Source organism: Formica exsecta, unplaced genomic scaffold (assembly GCF_003651465.1).
Source record: "Formica exsecta isolate Colony F162 unplaced genomic scaffold, ASM365146v1 scaffold1136, whole genome shotgun sequence".
Taxonomy (NCBI): Eukaryota; Metazoa; Arthropoda; class Insecta; order Hymenoptera; family Formicidae; genus Formica; species Formica exsecta.
The window spans coordinates 87,695-107,611 of record NW_021848476.1 but is presented as its reverse complement, the minus strand read 5'-3'; the positions used below and the strand labels follow the sequence as shown (position 1 = coordinate 107,611).

General features: G+C 33.8%; 5 protein-coding genes across 6 annotated transcripts; 3 read left to right on the top strand and 2 right to left on the bottom strand.

The window, feature by feature from the left end:
* Positions 1 to 1,782: 1,782 nt before the first annotated feature.
* LOC115237145 (transmembrane protein 209) lies at positions 1,783 to 4,413 on the bottom strand. 2 transcript variants are annotated; one of them, XM_029810028.1, is made up of 8 exons: positions 4,184 to 4,413; positions 3,957 to 4,082; positions 3,582 to 3,883; positions 3,171 to 3,482; positions 2,929 to 3,062; positions 2,513 to 2,839; positions 2,176 to 2,397; positions 1,783 to 2,053 (listed from the first exon to the last, which is right to left on the bottom strand). In XM_029810028.1, the coding sequence occupies exons 1-8, from the start codon at positions 4,228 to 4,230 to the stop codon at positions 1,982 to 1,984; spliced, it is 1,542 nt and encodes a 513-aa protein (XP_029665888.1). In that variant the 5' UTR covers positions 4,231 to 4,413; the 3' UTR covers positions 1,783 to 1,981. The 2 variants fall into 2 exon arrangements, with proteins under 2 accessions (XP_029665888.1, XP_029665878.1); XM_029810018.1 differs by having other exon boundaries at positions 1,783 to 2,099; positions 4,184 to 4,404.
* Positions 4,414 to 4,891: 478 nt separating this feature from the next.
* On the top strand, positions 4,892 to 6,707 carry LOC115237107 (selenoprotein K-like). Its single transcript, XM_029809960.1, has 4 exons — positions 4,892 to 5,133; positions 5,348 to 5,432; positions 5,561 to 5,635; positions 5,728 to 6,707. The coding sequence occupies exons 1-4, from the start codon at positions 5,115 to 5,117 to the stop codon at positions 5,819 to 5,821; spliced, it is 273 nt and encodes a 90-aa protein (XP_029665820.1). The 5' UTR covers positions 4,892 to 5,114; the 3' UTR covers positions 5,822 to 6,707.
* LOC115237098 (HBS1-like protein) lies at positions 6,548 to 11,617 on the bottom strand. Its single transcript, XM_029809951.1, has 9 exons — positions 11,371 to 11,617; positions 11,025 to 11,090; positions 10,630 to 10,923; positions 10,513 to 10,551; positions 8,296 to 8,845; positions 7,986 to 8,215; positions 7,678 to 7,873; positions 7,398 to 7,603; positions 6,548 to 7,299 (listed from the first exon to the last, which is right to left on the bottom strand). Exons 1-9 carry the CDS (start codon positions 11,411 to 11,413, stop codon positions 6,845 to 6,847), a joined length of 2,079 nt encoding a protein of 692 aa, XP_029665811.1. The 5' UTR covers positions 11,414 to 11,617; the 3' UTR covers positions 6,548 to 6,844.
* A 456-nt stretch (positions 11,618 to 12,073) lies between these two features.
* LOC115237153 (splicing factor 3B subunit 4) lies at positions 12,074 to 14,015 on the top strand. The gene is made up of 4 exons (XM_029810041.1): positions 12,074 to 12,133; positions 12,388 to 12,471; positions 12,694 to 12,968; positions 13,079 to 14,015. The coding sequence occupies exons 1-4, from the start codon at positions 12,100 to 12,102 to the stop codon at positions 13,916 to 13,918; spliced, it is 1,233 nt and encodes a 410-aa protein (XP_029665901.1). The 5' UTR covers positions 12,074 to 12,099; the 3' UTR covers positions 13,919 to 14,015.
* Positions 14,016 to 14,027: 12 nt separating this feature from the next.
* LOC115237163 lies at positions 14,028 to 17,983 on the top strand. The gene is made up of 3 exons (XM_029810052.1): positions 14,028 to 14,971; positions 16,479 to 16,698; positions 17,223 to 17,983. Exons 1-3 carry the CDS (start codon positions 14,759 to 14,761, stop codon positions 17,237 to 17,239), a joined length of 450 nt encoding a protein of 149 aa, XP_029665912.1. The 5' UTR covers positions 14,028 to 14,758; the 3' UTR covers positions 17,240 to 17,983.
* The last annotated feature ends 1,934 nt before the right edge of the window (positions 17,984 to 19,917 follow it).

Below are 19,917 nucleotides of genomic sequence, written 5' to 3'. Positions count from 1 at the left end.
TATATATATACATAATTTATCTAGAAGTTCCAAGAGATGTGTACCTTTCCACATATAATAACGCGTATTATATCAGAAATGGATAGAGTAAACGTATTTGACAAATCATTATGGAAAGATAGGAGAAGGCAGATATCTTTGTCATAAATGTATATGTAATATAGATAGATTTCCTTTTAAGAAACACACATGATAGAAATAAGAGAGTACTGAATATAAGCTTTTAAATACTTATAAAGCTTAATGTGTATTAAATGATAATATCTATACTTTTCCAGTTAATTTGTTCTTCCAGATTTTTTCTTCTTTTTCAATAAAAATATTTATATTCAAAATATTTTGTTTGTAAACAGAACGAAGAATAGTTATAAATCTAATAATATTTGGCATTATTTTATTTAGAAAATACACAGCAATTTTTAAATATGAATAATGAAACATACAGACATACATATGATGTTACATAAAATAATTTTTATATATATCATATATGTGTATATATATATACTTCTATTATATATATCGTTCTTTTTAAAAAACTGCGTCAACCTTTTTTTTTAAGTTGACTTTGTTGTACTTGCTATTTTTTTCATTAATGCTATCTCATCAGGGTATCACATGTAATATTAGTTCTTATATGAAGAGTATCTTAAGCGATTTTATAATACCAACCCTTATATAAAACCAAATTGCGCATGAAAAATTATTATCCTCATAAAATATTTCTTATATGCCAAGTAATCAGTGTCTTATAAATTTCATATATTGCTGAATTTAATAATATTTTTCAGTTATAAAATATATAATGTTTGAGTATGCCTTTCGGAAGGCGTTCTTGCAAAATTATATAAAGATTCTAGAAGTTGTAAATTTGGCAATAGATAAGTTTTATGAGCAATGTGCTCTTATAACATGCTCTTACACGTAATAATAATTCGTGTCTGCGTAACAACTGTAAAATTAGTACGAGACTAAACGTAATATTGCGTGTATAAATACATTATATGGACGTTGTTACAATATGTATGTGACATATTATTTCTTATTTAGATTTTGTTGCATGAATAAAATATTTGTTCTAATCTTACATCATGGTTTATGATATCGGAGTTATTAAACACTTATTGTATTAACTTTTATTGTATATATATATCGGTTCGAACTGAAGGAATAATTTGTAATTTTACAATGCATTATAACCCAAAGAGTAATAAATTATAAAACCTCGTTTAAATCTAATCTTTTATATCAAATACGTTTCGACGATCGAGCATAGCAGTAAAAGAAAAAGATATATTTAGAAATTCATATACGATTTGTCTTCTTTCTGTGTCCTGTCAGATGTAAGAAAAATTGAAATGGACATTTACCATTTCTATGCAAAGTGATATAATGATGCTGACAGAGGTTACAGAATAACAATTTCTAAGAATGATGTAAATGTTTTCAAGTGTAGCATATCTGCACATTTATAAAATTACAGTACAATTGATATATATTCATTTCTCTTCTTTTTTAAGATATAAAAAAAGATACATTGTGTGTGTGTGTGTGTGTGTATATATATACACACACACAATGTATCTTATATACATTTTTCCTTGAATTATCGTCCAATAAAAATAACATTTAATCATTGACAAAGTTATAAATTTTGATAACATTTTTCCAAATTACAAATAAGTGAAGATCCTTGTAATCAAGGATCATAATCTCTGATTTCTTTATATATGGCTGCTATATGAATAAAAAATTCACGACATTCAAATAATCGGTTTCTTTCTGGTACAAATGTTTCAGTTTTATTTAGCAATTGTTAAACCGACACGATATACATACAAAAGATGTAAATATTATACAAGTCAAATGGATGCCCCAATGATGCACAATGTCTTTTTATGATAACCAATACCCCCATTTACCTTTCTTTTTAATAATTTTATTAGAGCAAATGAAAAAATTGCTTCATCTCAGCCATCTATCACCCATAAAATATTGATTCCCGACGATCCTGCATTAACTCGTCCCAACATGCCGTGATCTCGCGTTTTGACTATATATAAGAAAAGTAAAAGCGTATGGAACAAATTATTGCGCCCCTGGAAATGTAACACGTTATATAGCAATGAAAATATATAATATAATATATAATCACATGATAGATATTTTAGTTACCCGTTGTACTTCTTCGTAATCGCTCGGAAGCGAATCGCCCGACAATGCCAAACTATAGTGCGGCGGATTCGCAGACTGACAGACTATTATCGGGCCTTTGTTCCGCGGGAGTTCCATGCCAGATCTCGCCATGTATCTCGATGTAAACGGTCTAGCATCCGGTTGATCTAAGGGCGCTTCCAATTGTGTGTCCATATAAGTCGAAATTAAATGCATTATTATCTACAGGAAAATATACAGAATATGTCATTACAAAACATCAATGAAACTTTCGCAAATATATATTTAAACTAGAGAAGAAATATTTATATAATTTTTTATATATGCTTCCATATACCGCGGAATCGGTTGGCAAACTGGAATCCCATTCCTTGCCATTGTGAGACCCGCCACTGTTCCATTTAAATTCGCTCATAGATCCTCCCTTCGCAAGTATCTTTATTCGTTTTACAAGATACTCCTGATTGTTAGAGAGTTCCAAGAAGGGAACCAATGTGGGTAGAGTAGGAATCGCGGAGATCAGAAATTGTGCTTGCGCGAGTTTTCTGAGTCTATCAAGCCCCACATGGCCCGGTTGCGAATCGCTCAAACCGTGACGTACCAATGCCGCGCATATATTATCTATCTCCAAAGCCACACGTTCCACAACTGTTTTGCTAATCCACTAAAGTATTTTATAAAATTAAAAGTATTCAATTATGCATAATTCTTACTTCTAACAGCATGTATTTTCGCTTATAATATAATTCTTACCATACGAAGATTTGCAGTCCATTCGTTGACCTTGTTTAAATCAACTCTGTACTTCCTCCATACATCTAATGCTCCAAACGTGCCTCTTGGAGAGCTCCCTTCTTCAGTACCAGGACTAGCCGCTTTTGTTTTATCTAAATAATATAGCATAAATAACATCATACATTAAAATAATTTTACACAAAGAAACGAAGCAAGAAGAATGTAAAACATGTTTAATATGAGATAAATTTCTGATTTACCGATGGTAGGTGCAAGCTGATAAGCGCATCTTCTTAACAGTGGTGAAACTTCACCAGGAGTTCGAGTAGCAGGATGAGACCAGAAGGAACTCAAGAGATTGGAAGGTTGATCAACCTTTGTGGATAGTACACATTTTCTTTGCTGTTCAATTTCTTTGAGATAACTTTCTAATTCACATTCATCTTGAATAAGATCTTCGTTTGTCAGACTACTGTTTGAAGAAACGTTTAACGATCTAAACAATCCATTAGAGCTTACGGCTGATTTAGGAGATGTAGGGCTAGAGTATTTAAGAAACGTCGAACAGTCCTCTTGAAAAAAAAGAACAAAAAAAGATAAATATAAAAAACTATGCTTTATATATTAAAATGTAAAGTATAATAAAAGATTAAACAATATATTTGGCATACTAATGTCACTCAAAACTGAAGATCCAAGAGGCGTTGTACGTCTACTGAAATTTATGCAAGACAAATTCAATGAGGGGCTTGGATCTGGAGTTTTCTGTTTCTGAGGCACTTCAATCTTGAACAGAGGATCATCTTCCGTAATTCCTAAAAGTGGTCTTTGTTTGGGACTGAGTGTGATTGGCTTTAAGCTCAAGATAGCCCAGGTATATCGTATAATATGATACAAAGCATTTAGCGCAAATATTGACGCTAGACACCACTCGATCCAATAAACTGGCTTATAAGCAGGTCCACCGTATACACTGAAAACAAAATTAAGCTTATGAGCATTACTTTCCGTTTCATATCGCTTAAGAGAAACGGAGAGAATCTTACATATCAAATACTATAATACTAAGCAACACGCTGTTGATGAAGAACCATGTGATACTGTTGCGTGCTTTGGTTTGCGTTTGCCTTAAATCCAGTAACTGCTGCACTTGCGGCTTAGGCGTTAAAACTCTGCAAATAAAACATTTATTGTAATTTAAAGAGTGTTTTATATAGCAATCACATGTAAACACGATCTAACCTCGTCGAATAATATATGTAAAGTTTTTCACCTTGCGTTAGAAGATATACACTTCATAGGTGAGTGAAAATTACTCATTTTAAAAAAGTCTACGCTACATTAATGCCGAACAATTACTATCTTCTGTACATTTCAAGAGAATTACTGGCTACTTCAGCGGACAAAGCATGATTTCCATTTACATTCAAATGCATGCTCTTTAAATTTGCTGCCAACAGTACAATTTTCTATTGTTATTAGTCCCTAGTCCCTATGTCATCATTTCGAAGTCGATCAATTATCGAATCGGGGACTTTTTTCCGTGCTTTTATTTTCCACTCTATCTAATTCTCCAATCCAATCGAGTTTCGTGTAACGCTCGCATGGTTTTATCCATAGACATAGGAGGATAGGTTTTATCCATAGACATAGTATATCTAGACCGAGCGTTTGCCTTTATTTAACGAGTGGGGGCCGATGCCCACGTAGAAAAGGACATAATCTGTTTCGTGCCCCTTGCGTTCTCTCTCGCTCGCACAGAGCATAGCGCTCTCTTTCGTCATGCTACGTGCGAGCTAGAGAGAACGGGGGCACGAAACAGAGTATGTCCTTTTCTACGTGCACCTCGGCTCCCACTCCTCAACACTCGGCTCTCTTTCGTCATGCTACGTGCAAGCGCAAGGGGCACGAAACAGAGTATGTCCTTTTCTACGTGGGCATCGGCCCCCACTCCTCAACACTCGGTCTAGATATACTATGTCTATGGTTTTATCCATACTATGTCTATGGTTTTATCTGACGTATGACGCATATTGACGTACGTATCGGAGCTGTTGGAAAGAGCATGAGAAATGTAAAATACGCATAGTAATCTCATATGAAACACGTATATCACGAAAATTGACGAGTCAAAAAGAAACTTATTGTTAGTATCTATAGCGAAAAACTACTTGCCAACAAGCGCGTAAGCTGCTGTTTCAAATATGGTTTATGTGACAGACGGTAATATACCCTAGATTGATTTTTTTACGTTTAAAAATATTTTAAGTAACTTCTTCAAGTTAGATAGATAGATAAATAGATAGAGAGAGATAGAGAGAGAGAGAGAGAGAGAGAGACACACTATAATCCAAGAAAAAATATTTATGTTTAAAAGATATAGAATCCCTGCGTCTTATGTATATGTGCATTAATTTGTTTTTTCTCTCTCTTTTAGATGGAAGTGTAGTAAAATCTACTCCATGGGGATTAAAGAGAGTTTTTGGGCTTTTCACAGGAGTAATTTATATGATCATTATGTTGTAAGTACTTAATAATTGTTTGTAATGAAAACTCATAATATACATTTTATTAATGATCTCTCGATTCACTAATTATATAACTGTTTTTCTCTATTCTTTTAACACATACTATAATACACTGGAAATAGTTTTCAGACATTAATCAATCCTGGTATGAATAGAGCAGAAAGTCAATATACAAGAGATTACCGACCAGGATCTGGGTAGAGTATTTTTTTTTTTAAACAGCATGTATCGACCGATAAACATGTAAAGTAATAAATTTCGCATTTTTTTTTTTTTTTTAATTATACAGGCCGCGTCCTCCACCACGTAGGCTTGGTAGACCAAATACAGGAAATAATGTCGACATTCCATTCTTCGGAGGTTGTAGTAGTTGCGCGAGATAAAATATTTTTAAAAATTTATTTACTATATATTTAAATATGAAAGAGATTTGAACTAACTCATTGATATTGATATAATTGAAAGATGGAATATGCAATTGTATTTATGTCAATTGGTCTAGTGTCTTCTATTATGGAATAGTAAATAACTTTATCTATAATTCTGTTATGGTTACCATGTATGTTTACATGTGCCATAATGGATGAATACAGGCAAAAACGGGAATCGTTAAGCACACTGGAATATACAATGCAACCAATTATACCATTTTATTGACAAACGTTTTCTTTACTTCTTTGTATTGTTCTTACTTCTTTATTGTATTTGGATAATTAATCAATATATCAAAATTTATTTTTACAGCAATTATGTCTTATTATGGATATTTTTTTCATAAATTTTATAAAATATTTGAGTCTCTTTTATATATCAACTTTTAATAACTTGAGGATTCCATTACATTTATTTTGTCGTACGACGAGTTTGTCAAATGTATCAGTTAATTATTGGACAGAGAATTTCTAGGATTTCCAAAGTTTCTTGCAACAGCAGTCGATCAATACATCCAACAAAGCTTGTCGAACGACAAATGTAATAATGCCCCAAGACTATTTCTTTAACATATATTTAACATCATAGGCTCTTTAATCATTAAGAGATTCAAATAATGCAGAACTATAATTGATACAATCATTAATGAAAATAATAAATAATATCAATAATGAATATAATGATCGTATCTTTATTGGACATATTAAATTAATTTGACATTCAACATATATTACAAACACACAAATATTTTGCATGATACATATTAACTAAGGAAAAAGTCTTTAAGTCAGTAAAAAACAATCTTCTGTATTATTGTAAATAAAATAAAGTAACAACCTAGCAAATTTTTATTTATCAGCCTGTGTAATATACAAATACAAGAGCAATGTATATATAGATCTAAGTGATACCTCTGTGGAAAAATTATGTTGCTTATTGTTGAGACTCCATTTTCGAGATGTGTAGTTTCAAATTTACAAAATCTTTGTAATCAAACCAGCTGCAATGGTGGTACCCTCTAATCGTAACATAACTCTTCCTAGCTGCTTAATATCCTTGTACAACTCCATACAGACTGGATTTTGTGTTGCAACCTCGATGATTGCGCTACAATTCTTCGGTAAGCAGCGCGGTTTCTTCTTGATCATGTCACCGGTACCTCGATGAAGCTGCGCTATTAATTTCGTGATAAACGCTGGCTGTACTAAAGACTGCTGATGCATCACCACTGGAAGCCCTTTCGTGATTGGTCTCGCTATCGCAAATACAACTATGTGCGCTTGAAAGCACGTTGTTACGGGCACTGGATTCTGCGGATTACAAATAATATCGCCGATGCCTACGTTTTGCTGATCGATCCCTGCTAATGTCAGCGCAACATGATCACCGGCGAATGTGTTTACCATCGAGATTTCGTCCAACTGGAGACCTATATTTAAATACGAGAAAAGTTATGAAAATATTATAATATTCTTCATATATCGTACAATGTTTTATCGTTATGGATTCAATTTAAAACTTACGAACCTTTAACGACCGCAATCTCGTTTTGAGGTAGTATTAATATCTTGTCACCTAAGGACACCATACCCGTTTCAACGTGACCAGATACACAGAATCCGGACCCGGTACCCTTAAATATATCGTTGACCGAGAAACGGAATGGTTTATTTACAGGTCGCTCCGGGCATTTGAAATTATCAATTACATTGATTAAAGTAGGTCCGGTATACCTGTAAAGAATTTATTTAGTGAGAAATAGACAAAAATATGCACATGTGGAATATCGAAATGTGCTAATAGTTACCAGTTAGAGAGCTGCTCCTTTGGTTTCGTCACGATATTTTCGCCGGATAAACCACTACAAGGTACAAAGGTAACAGTGTCTTTAAAGCCAGCTTGTTTCAAGAAAACGCTCATTTTGTCGACTATCTCGTTGAATCTGTCCTTCGACCAATTTACAGTATCAAGTTTATTTACGACTACTGCTAGTTGCGATACTCCTAAATATTCGATAAAAATTTGAGATAACGCAATTTAGAAATAAAAAATTGATATTAAATATATCCATTTCTTGTAAAATCGAAATAGATTGAGACTGCTGGGATGTATTACCCAAAGAACGAAGTAACAGTGCGTGCTCGCGTGTTTGTCCCCCGCTGTCAAATCCAGTTTCAAACTCGCCTCTGGTCGCATCAACCACCAATAAAGCTACGTCCGCTTGCGTAGCGCCAGTGATCATATTTGGAATAAAATCCTTGTGGCCAGGCGCATCTAGGAGAGTGATAGACTTTGTGTCCGTTTCAAACTTCGAATGACCTATATCCATCGTTATTCCTCGCTCTCTGTTAAAGATACATCATAATGATAACATATTTCCCTATAATAATTTTGTAAAACTGATGATAGGATGTCGAGTAATCACCTTTCTTCACCAGTTTCATCGAGCACCCAAGCGTAGACAAAAGACTGCTTCCCTATCTTCTTACTCTCTTGCTGATATTTGTGAATGAGTCTCTGCGGCACTTGACCCAAATCACATAGTAGTCGTCCCAGCAACGTGCTTTTTCCAGCGTCGACATGTCCCACAACTACCAAGTGAAGCTGCTCCTTGTTATCACCTCTCTTACTCTTGTATATTGCTTGAACATCAACTTTTTCTTCATTAGCTGCGTTGGATTTTCCTTTGAGATCTAATTCTGGTGTTACATGACCTGATATGGGTGACTGACATCTCGGACTGTTAGTTTTCGACGAAACCGTTTTCTTCTCTCTCTGTATGATATCCTCTTTGCGTTTGGTTTCAGGACTGTTTCGATTGGAAGACGGGCTCACGCAGCGTGGATTCAGTAAATCTGCGTTTTCTACACCGCTTAAATCGAAACCCTTTACGACGGGTTTTGTTCCGGCGGGTACAACCTTCACGGTAGAAGGCGTTGTAACTTGCAATGCAGACTTAGATGATAATTTGTTACCTATTATGAAATTTAGCCATGCTAGGATAATTACATAAAAAATAAGAGTAAATTCTTATATAATTTGTTAATATGTATATGTGTATATATATTTTTAATATAATTATACAGAAATTGTTTGTATAAATATAAATATGTTGTATGTAATCACAGTAATGTAATGTTAGTATTGATTTTGATGTGCAATATGTTGCAACACATTGCATAGCAAATAATGAAAATGAGATTATATACACATATGTATATATATATATATATATATATATATATGTATGCATGTGTATATAAATACACACACACACACACACACACACATATGCTACCATATAGGTAGATACATGCATGCATGCATACATACATATTATATATATATATATATACACACATAATGAAAGAAAGAGATGTGTAATAATTTCAATAATTGGATATCTGATTGAATATCCTTGACAATTTCATTAATAAAACATAAATTGTTATAAAAGGATAAAAGTATATATAATCTTCAATACAAGTATCATTTCACTCATTACACTTTTAAATATATTTAATTGTTAAGATCGATTTGAATATTGATATGGAAGAGAAAAATCAAAAGCTTTAACTGTGTTGTAACTTTGTACAAGGACTTTAAAAACTGGTCTTTTTGTCTTCCACTTCCTACACAAAGTTTTCCCAAATACTGAAACATTCTTTTTCGTATATGGAAGTTTAACATGTCTCAATGCGCATAAATTTAGAGTAATAGGTAGCGCATTCGATAATACACTATTTTTATTATCTTCCATACATATTTCCAAATTAGGCATATCGTAATAAAATTTTCTCGAAATGGCCATATTAGCATTACTAGAAGTGCAGTCGGTCAAAAATTCTGCTTCCTTTAAAGCAGTACTCAAATCAATCATCCAATTGTCAGGCGACGGAGTGCGTATTTCATTTATAACATTTATTGGATCTTTAAATTGTTCTTTGGATTCTATGTTTGTCACATCATTATTTTCTAAAAAGATATACATGTCCGAGAAATCTTTTTCGAGTAAATCAACTGGATGTTTGCTATTTGTATGTACTGGCTGTCTTTTACTATCATGACGCTTCAATGATTGTATATTCCCCACATCCGCGTTGTCATTTTTCTTAATTGACAATTTTGCGATAACAAACTGCGAATTCGGCAATTGCTCCTTTTCGCGAAATTCTACATTAGCTACATTAGATTTTTGCAAATGATGTGCAGTTAAAGCAGCTAAAGAACCAAAGGACTGCGCATCTGTATTATTTTGCGAACATATTTTTGTTGTATCTGAATGTATGGATTCTGTATGATGGGATGTAAGTCCAGCTAATGATGAAAAAGTTCCGAGAGGATATTTTTCATCGCTTAAACTATCTATGTTTTTTGGATGACAATATACAGTCGAAGTAGAATCTTTGAGTAAATTATCTTTTTTTTCGAAAGAAAGTTTAGGTATGGTAAACATAAATGTATTAGGCTTATCAACTGAAACACCTTACCTTACCGATCAAGTCCCATACAAGAAACATGAAAAAAAGCAAAAGCATGAGGTCATTAAATTGTTTCAAATATTTATATCTTATTTTGAAATAATGCTAAAATCATTAGAGAGGTCATTATTTCAAAATATATAATCTTACGCAATATATACCTGGATACCGTTCCAATCGTTCTTTACTTATTGCTGGATCTGTAAATATATTCCAAGATTATTTTCATATATCAATCTATATCAGTTTTAATATTCATCACAATGTAATAAATGTACCATTTTTCGGCGAAGATTCTTTTAAAATAGCATCAAGCGCTACATCTGTATCAAAGTTTGATGCAATAATTTTTTCTTTCAACTTAGATTCAGACACAGTATCACCTATGACGCTTCTGATTGCTTCTAAACAATATATTAGCTTTGCCTTTTCCAATTTGGGAAGATCATATTTATCTTCATTAAGGGATGTCGAAGATTCATCAATGTCCTCATTGTCTTCTACTATATCTGGTTCGGTGATAAATGAAGCAATATTCTGTTGTTTGCTTCGATCAAACAAAAACTGCTCCACTATATATATATATATATATATACCAGATTAATAATTATTATATAGTTATGTATCGTTAAAAAACTGAGAAAAATTTATAAATCAATCTCAAACAACATACCACTAGGTGATACACAATAATCGTCCTCTACTGAATGCCCATATACATCATCGTAGCCATCATATTCTGTGCAAAATATATTTTTATGATAAAGAGATTATATTTATCATATATTATTTATTATATAAAGATTATTAACTTCTGTATATATTTTTAATGAAATGTCAGAAAATATATTTATATATGCAATATGATGTAGAAAAAATTGTTTAGAATTTAAATCATAAAAGCGTTATCATTTTTCATATATCTTATAATTAGACCGATAAGAATCGGAAGTATAAATTATAGTTACAAATTCAATAAAATAAAATAATGTACACATATGTGCTGTATAATCACTTACCATCTGAATAATTCATACAACGGACGTCTCGATGTCGCGACATATTTTATATATGACGTAAAATTTTGCAATATATAATGAGAAATTATTTACAAACTTCCATGTGACTTTGAGTATATACCACGTACAGCGAAATAGCTAATTGTAGACGAACATAGTTGATCGTAGCTGACTACAAGCTGCAGCCAGTGGCCAGTGTTATTAGAGGGGCCAAGTTTTTCGTGCCCGCGTGACGTAACGATGACGTTTACAGTCACGTATATGTAATAGGCACTTTAGTTTTGCCTGGATCTCGCAGAAGATAAGTTAAATAGCTATATAAATAATTAAATTAATTAATATAATTTATGCATATTATTTTTTATTTCACATTTTTAATAAATTTTCCAACATTTCTTAAATTACTTTTAAAAGGGATTAAAGAAGAGACATACAAAATTTTTTACGTCCATGGATGCGCGCATTGATTGAAACGGAACGATTCTCTATGTCTATGTAGTCTATGCGCATTATGCGTGAAACGGAACGCACCCAATAAACCATACTCGACGTTAATTTGTTGGCTTTAAAAGTAAGAACCAATCACATTGATTACTACTAAGCGGTTTGTTCTGCTGAACGCGCCTCATTTTTAAACCCACCTCCCTCACCAATATCAATATGAATATCAACACTAATGCCGTCTATATATTTTATACATCTATGGTTTCGAGAAATAAAGTTTAAGCTATGGCAGCCGGTCCGATTGCGGAACGTAATCAAGGTATATCTCAATTTCTTGACTTAAATATCGTACTATTTTGATTAAGTTTTATAATTTTATTCCGATATTACATGGGAGGTTTGAAAATTTGATTAATAATCTATATTGTTGCGCGTTAAAAAAAATAGAAAAAATTAGATTGATTATTTGGTTGAGGTTAGTCTCCATAATAAATGTATATCTATATTTGTTTAAATATCTAAAGAAAATTTAGAACATGTACATTATACAGATATTTACATAAAAATGTACAGATGCAACAATATACGTCGGAGGACTGGATGATAAAGTTACAGAGTCCCTCATGTGGGAATTATTTGTTCAATCAGGACCCGTTGGTAAGCAATTTTACTCGTTACAATTGTATACATTACACGTAGATTTGGAGATATGTATATACATTTTCTATATTTTAAAAAGATACCTGAAGTATATAAAACAAATTTCAATTTTGTTACAATTATTCAAGGCTGTAAATGGATATGTGTAATATTTGATTTTCTCGAATATGAAAAATATGAATAATATTATCTCTAAAAATATACGATCTTTCCTTTTAGTTAATGTACACATGCCGAAAGATAGAGTAACTCAAATGCATCAAGGATATGGTTTTGTTGAATTTATGGGAGAAGAAGATGCAGATTATGCCATTAAAATCATGAACATGATTAAGCTCTACGGCAAACCTATTCGAGTGAACAAAGCTAGTGCGCATCAAAAGAATTTGGATGTTGGAGCGAATATATTTATAGGAAATCTTGATCCAGAGGTGGACGAAAAATTGTTGTATGATACATTCAGCGCATTTGGTGTGATTCTGCAAACACCAAAAGTACATACTTTATTTATTTAACCATACTAATTTTATATTATGAACTATAGAATTTCTAACTATCTACTATATCAATTCTTCTCAATTTTATCAATGATTGTGCATTATAGATAATGAGGGATCCCGAGACTGGCAATTCGAAAGGCTTCGCTTTTATCAACTTCGCTTCTTTCGACGCTTCGGATGCAAGCATCGAGGCGATGAACGGCCAATATTTGTGCAATCGGCCGATCTCAGTGTCGTATGCTTTCAAACGTGATGCCAAGGGTGAAAGGCATGGTAGTGCCGCGGAAAGACTTCTAGCCGCTCAGAATCCGCTGAGCCAGGCGGACAGACCGCATCAATTGTTCGCGGACGCACCACCACTGGCGCCGCCGCCGATGCCGAACTCGAACGCAAATGCTCATCAATCTGTTCATCATCCTCCGCATCACGTGATGCATCACGGAATGGTCGTGCCACCGCCGCCGCCGCCATCGACTCCGGGACCCCCGATGGGTCATCCACCTCCCCCGCCTGTGCCACCGCCACCATCCAGTGGATTTCCACCGGCAAACATTCCTCCGCCTCCTCTGCCACCGATGTCTATGGCGCATCCTCCTCTACCACCGGGTATGCCGCCTCCGTTGCCGCCGATGCCTGTACCGACCTCACAGGCACAGTCGGCTGCTTCGAGGATGATGGCACCACCCCCACCGCATTGGGCTATGGGAGCGCCTCCGCAGGGACAATTTCCACCGCCTCCGCCGCCATCCGCTACCGGTGGACCCTCGCAATACGGACAATTCCAACCACCAACGCCGAGGCCACCCCCGGCTTGGCGACACCCGCCACCGCCGCCTGTCTCGCAGGGTGGTCCACCGCCCCCGCCCCCTCCTCAATTTCGACCACCTTTTCCACCAAGAGGACCACCGCCACCCCCACCTCCGCACGACGGCAACCAATATTAATATTTCTTATAGTTTAACATTTTTATATCGCGTGGACGATATAATTAGTAAGCATACATATATCACAATGAATATATTATTATTTTTGCAAAAATCAGCATTTTTTAAAATTAACGTTTTTATTGTATCTAAATAAACTTATTTACACATACATATATATTCATTGCTATAGATTATAGATTAAGTGATTAACCGAAGTATATAGACTAATCTTACTCGGTTAATTAACTGACTTAATTAATTATTTAATAGCAATGCTGAATAAATTAACGGCACACATGAGACGAACAATGCTAATTATAACCGCACGGTTTTGCTCGGTCATTTTTCTATCGATTGGCCGTGTTGCGTGAATAACTTACCGCGTTTGTTCTATCGATTATTTCGTGCTTGTCCAGCCCAGTAAATGATAGCATTAGTCGAACACGGACTCTATCGTTGAACATCCTTTAGAGAAACGTTGTTGCGTCAAGCGATTTTTAAGGAGATTTGCCGCGTTAAATATGACAGTGATAAAATTATTTTTAAGAACAGATTGTTAAAAGAAAATTCGTGCGCGATATATCGCACCTTATAATCTTGATTTAGGTAAGTAGAACAAAGAACAGGTGTTAGCACCAGAGGGAATCGGCTCGTGTTTCTCGAAAATAATGCGAGTTTTTTTTTTTTTTTTTTTTTTAGACCATTTACATGGACGCAATCCTCTTTCGTCAATCTGTCATCGCGCATTGAACATAGACGCAGACTTTATTATAGAAACATGAGCGGTCTCGACAACTAAATTTTTAATACGATCACGCGGACAATGAGGTGCAATGCGAGTGTCCGAACGGGATAGACATGACACTATCTTATTACGAATGTAACTTTGATCTCAAAAACAACAGCAACAGTGACGCGATCGAGTCATACGCGTGCACATCCGAATATTGTTTGTATTGTCGTAATTCGCAGTGCTGTCTCATACTGCAACGGCGACCAACACGTCATCTCTGGGAAACCTGGTATTTTTGGCTCGGCGTTGCTTTGCTCGCTGTTTTTCTTATTTTTTCGGTGAGCATATTGATAAAAGTGAATTGAATTCTCGTAGGATATACTCTCAATACGCGCATGTAACATCGCAGAATGTATTGCACGTAGGGTGTCTACTTCCTGGAAAAATATGGAAATCTCAGAAATTCTTTTTGTACCTGGAAAAATCAGGAAATTCTCGTGGAATTTATTGGAACTTTATTAAAGAATTATTGAAGGATTCTCTCTGATACTTTTGCTCTTATATTGTATAAGCAGTCCGCCGATAAACAAAGTTATATCTGTGTATGAATTATGTATTTAAAATATATTATATATATATATATATATATATATTCAATGTTTTAACAAGATATTGAATATGCAGGACATATTTTCTATTGTAATTTTCAGTGATAAAAAAAAATGGAAATGTTAGGCAAATGAGAAATGTTCATCTTACGAAAACTATTAAGTTTTTTTTTCAGTATATTTGCAAATTTAGCACTTGAAACTTAAGAAACTCTGTGTTTTTCCTTTGTATAAATAAAAAGAATTAAAAAACGCATATAATAAAAAAATTTATTTTAGAAATTTGCACCAAAAGACCTCTTGCATCAAAATATTCTCTTTTTTCCTGGAATTCTCTAAATAAAAATACTTGAAAAAGCAAAAAATTTTTTAAAAATTTGCTTACAAAATTGAATAAAAACGCTCTGATAAAAATGGAAACACATTTATGAGATACTCTGAAAAATTTTGTCAAAAGTTTCTCTTGACCCCATATACCAGAAACAAAACATAAATAAAACTGATATTTATTGGTAATGGCGGAACTAAAAATGTCGGTATTATCGACCCTTTTAGTTACGTTTAGATGAGGGCGCTAACCCGTCGGAGTTCGCCCGTCGGTTTAGGATCCCCTTAATGTTTGAAAAAATAAAGTGTGTTATGTTTTTATATAAAATATTTTTACTGCAATGATAACACATAGATATTATATATATATATATATATATATATTTATATTTATTCAATATCTTAACAAAATATTGAATATGCAGTACATATTCTTTATTGTAATTTTTAGTAATAAAAGAAAATGAGAACGTTATACAAATAAAAAATATTTATCTTACGAAAGCTATCTAGTTTTTTTTTTTTTTCACATTTGCAAATCTAGCATTTGAAACATAAATGGTTCTGTGTTTTCCTTGGTATAAGAGAGAGAAAGATATTAGAAAATGCATACAATAAAAACACTTATTTTAGAAAGTTACTTCAAAAAAATCTTTCAAATATTTTCTTTACCTGAAATATTGAACAAAAATATTCTGAAAGGTTAGAGAATTTTTTACAAGATTTAAGAGTGTGTAGACACCCTGTGCACGTTAATGCTCCCTCAAATCAAGATATTTGAAAAATATCTTTAGTATTACAATTTTTCAATAATAGGAATTGAGAGAGAAATGTTTTCTATGTCTAAATTCCTCATCATTATTTAGTAGCGTGCTAAGCTAAGGAAACTTCTGATTCGTTTTGAAACTAGGTGAGCAGCTACCTAGTCAGTAATCACAGACATAACATTCAAGGTACAATTCCGATCGGACAAAATGCAGAGAATGTCGACGATAATAGACGGAATGACCGACAGTTCAATCAGCCGAGAAATAATCAGGATCAGATATCTATAAGCGTAATCCCTTCAACATTCTTGCCGCAAAGAAAGATGTTGATAATCGATGCGCAGCCGAGCATCATGCATATGAGTAAGGAAAACCAACGTCTTTCTCATTTTACATTCACCGCTAGTCTATATAATGTACACTTGCATGTGTATATCTGTGAAAAATCGTTCGGGATTACATTGAGCGAAATTAAAGAACGAGAGTAGAGCTATTGATTTGAATAAGATTGGCATTAATGATAAGCTTTATATGAATCGTGGGGTATTTCATAGTAAGCACTTCCAAGTTCCTGAATATTCTAGTCTCTGCAGATTGAAAATAGTTCTGTTCTCCCGATTCTTTATCCCTTAAATATGGAGCTTTTTATTATTAAATTTTATATTCTGTCCTTCTTCCATAAAAAAGCTTTAATATACTTTTTTTGTATGATTTTTTTGTTAAATAATAAAATTACGTATAGATCTCCTTTTAATTCATTTTCAAATATTTAATTTTCTGAATCTCTATCGATCATGATCATATAAAGAGAGTAAAAATATTATATATATATATCGCGCACATTTACACGCTAATAAAACGTGGAAAATATTGATTTATATTTCCAGCACCCGTTGTTGCGTAATAAAGCGCCACTTTGCCGGTTGCGAGATCGAAACGAATGGGAAACGTGACGTTCTCTCTGCAACGCTTACATCTCGCAACACGATAATACACGCCACGGCACGCATATAATCGCTACGTCTTCTCGTCTTCGATGAAACGTCGTAGTCTCGCTCTATTACGGAGACTCACGCAACACTTAACTTGACTAACACTTGTTTATTTCACGTGTAACAACCGGTAGCTGGCTATAATGCGCCAAGAACATGAAGAACTTCCGATAGTCGCGAGAGAGAAAGAGCTTTACTCTTCGAGATATGAATTCCTATGATTATTTTTTTATATAAAAATTGATATCAACTTCCGTAACGGATTTAGAATTGTTGTGGACCGAATAAATTTCACTGTTTTTCGTGATTAATGTGCTACTACAGGGTGTCTACTTCCTAGAAAAATATAGAGAATTCTCAGGGATATTTTTTATATCTGGAAAAAAAAAAATTAGACGATTCTCATGGAATTTTATTGAAATTCGGGATATTTTTTTTAAAATGGTTCTTTCTTGGATAATTATATATATTGTAAGCAATCGATTCATATTAGATTGACCAAGTTGTGAGATAATTATATATATTCAAAATATATTATAAATATGTATCTATTTCTGTTTGTATATATATCCAATGTCTTAACAAATTATAGAATGTGCAGTTCATATTTTTTATTGTAATTTTTAATAATAAAAAAATAAAAATGTTATACGGGCGAAAAAAATGTTTATCTTTCGAAAGGTGTTCAGTTTTTCTCAGTACATTTTCAAATCTAGCACTTGAAACTTATTTTTCTTATAAATGAAAAACATTAGAAAATGCACAAAATAAAATACTTATTTTAAAAAGTTACATCCAAAATATTTCTAAAAAATCCTCTTTATCTGAAATTTTAAACAAAAAAGCTTGAAAGATCAGGGAATTTTTTATAAAATTTGAGTAGACACCTTGTATTAACATAATGAAATATCCAAGTTTTATCAAAGCGCCATAACTTTGCGCACTTTATAACATATTTCGACAAACACATCGGTATTTATTTTTGTTCTCTTCTATACATATATATATGTGCGGAATATTAGAAAATTATACAAAATTATATTTCAAATTATGGATTCATTATTTATTAAACAAGTTTGGAACTTTTTATTATGCTAATTACTCGCATTTCGATTGCCTTGCTACATGTTCTTAATCCATATTTCATTTATAACTCGTAGGATGCTACTCATTGTCAGAACTCTAATAAAAAAACCAGAAATGCGAAAAAATTTACTATTCTCGAGACTTGGATGTATCTGATGTATACGTCACACGAAAAATTATGATTTCCGAAACGCGGAGATCTGTTTTATTATAATTATTATATTTTATAGTTTTAACCGTGTTCTTTCGATTTCGAAGATTTAATCATTAACAGCGTTAATTAATTTTTTTTTTCATATGATCGCCGGGTGATAAGTATATTGTCAGGTTTTCGCAAAATGTCATATGAAAAATTGCGATATGTCTTGCTGTTTGACCGGACCTCGCACGCCGAAAAAACTTCCGAGGTGAAGATTCTGCCTTCCCCAAGGAGTGTTTTTGTCAGCTGACATGCAAAATCCTGCATCCGATCAGTACAAAATAGTAGAGTGTTCTTCATTGCGAATACCGGTCATCCCACGTTCATCGGGGAGCCGCGAAAGCGAAGTAATAAAAGAAATATCGGCTGATCATTCGCCACACGTCGCTTCGCCATTTTGTCGGTGAGTAATACCGCCCGCAATGGGCCATACTACGGCCCTATCGCTTGAACTCATGGAATAGAGAATCGGCATCGCATCCGATTCGCGCCTATCGCGCCTATTTGGTATATCGCAAATGCCGCCCTTCGCAGCCCTGAATCTGAATCACCGTTCGACGTTCGATATCCCGATCGATAGCGACACCGGCCATCGGTGTAGCGCCCATCTCGCGCCGTTTTTTTTTTTTTTTTTTAATCGTACTACATACAAATTATATCCATTTATGCACTCTGTCCATAAAATACACGCATAACACACTGTAATTCACGCTCACATTTATTGTCGCTCTCCGTACACCCAATGCATACACAACTCGTATACTCACACTTCCTGTACATACGATACACGCACAGCGTGTATATTATAATTCGCACGTATGCATATATACGCGCTCTATACATACAGTGCACTACCCGACAAAGATTCGTTCCGTTTTCCTAGCGAGATGAACGTAGGAGTGGGGATATCTATGCTGCGTTCACCGTAAAAGAGTATTAATGAAATTTTAAAAGAATATATTTCGCAAAGAGGTATACTAGTAGTAATATAGATTACGAGTATTAATTTTGTGTCTTTAAATATTATCGAAAATTCGCGTCTTCGTAGGTTCGCAAGTTTGTAGGACATGTAGGAGAATGTATTTTGCGAAGGGTTTGCGCGATAATGGCGTTCACGAGCGGTAATGTGTCTTAAGACGCTCGAAAATTCGTTTCTGAATTAACAGGAGAATATATTTCGTGAAGAGGTATGCGCTACTTGGCGCAAGAGATGGTGAGGACTGGATCTCTGGGAAGGCGTGACCGATGGCAAATAGATGGTAAAGTACTCCGCGCTGATTGGTTGGATCGTGGGTAAATAGAATA

Coding starts and splice junctions, on each gene's coding strand:
- LOC115237145 (XM_029810018.1), bottom strand. CDS start 4,230: ATGAGTAATTTTCACTCACCTATGAAGTGTATATCTTCTAACGCAAG. Junction 3,483..3,581: donor TTCAGTTTTGAGTGACATTA/GTATGCCAAATA, acceptor TTTTTTTTCAAG/AGGACTGTTCGACGTTTCTT. Junction 2,398..2,512: donor GTTTGCCAACCGATTCCGCG/GTATATGGAAGC, acceptor ATTTTCCTGTAG/ATAATAATGCATTTAATTTC.
- LOC115237107 (XM_029809960.1), top strand. Junction 5,433..5,560: donor ATTTATATGATCATTATGTT/GTAAGTACTTAA, acceptor CACTGGAAATAG/TTTTCAGACATTAATCAATC. Junction 5,636..5,727: donor GATTACCGACCAGGATCTGG/GTAGAGTATTTT, acceptor TTAATTATACAG/GCCGCGTCCTCCACCACGTA.
- LOC115237098 (XM_029809951.1), bottom strand. CDS start 11,413: ATGTCGCGACATCGAGACGTCCGTTGTATGAATTATTCAGATG. Junction 8,846..10,512: donor ACGATTGGAACGGTATCCAG/GTATATATTGCG, acceptor ATTTCATAATAG/GTAACAAATTATCATCTAAG. Junction 7,300..7,397: donor CGAGATTGCGGTCGTTAAAG/GTTCGTAAGTTT, acceptor ATTTAAATATAG/GTCTCCAGTTGGACGAAATC.
- LOC115237153 (XM_029810041.1), top strand. CDS start 12,100: ATGGCAGCCGGTCCGATTGCGGAACGTAATCAAG. Junction 12,472..12,693: donor TGTTCAATCAGGACCCGTTG/GTAAGCAATTTT, acceptor CTTTCCTTTTAG/TTAATGTACACATGCCGAAA. Junction 12,969..13,078: donor TGATTCTGCAAACACCAAAA/GTACATACTTTA, acceptor TGTGCATTATAG/ATAATGAGGGATCCCGAGAC.
- LOC115237163 (XM_029810052.1), top strand. CDS start 14,759: ATGACACTATCTTATTACGAATGTAACTTTGATCTCAAAAACAACAGC. Junction 14,972..16,478: donor CTGTTTTTCTTATTTTTTCG/GTGAGCATATTG, acceptor TTTTGAAACTAG/GTGAGCAGCTACCTAGTCAG.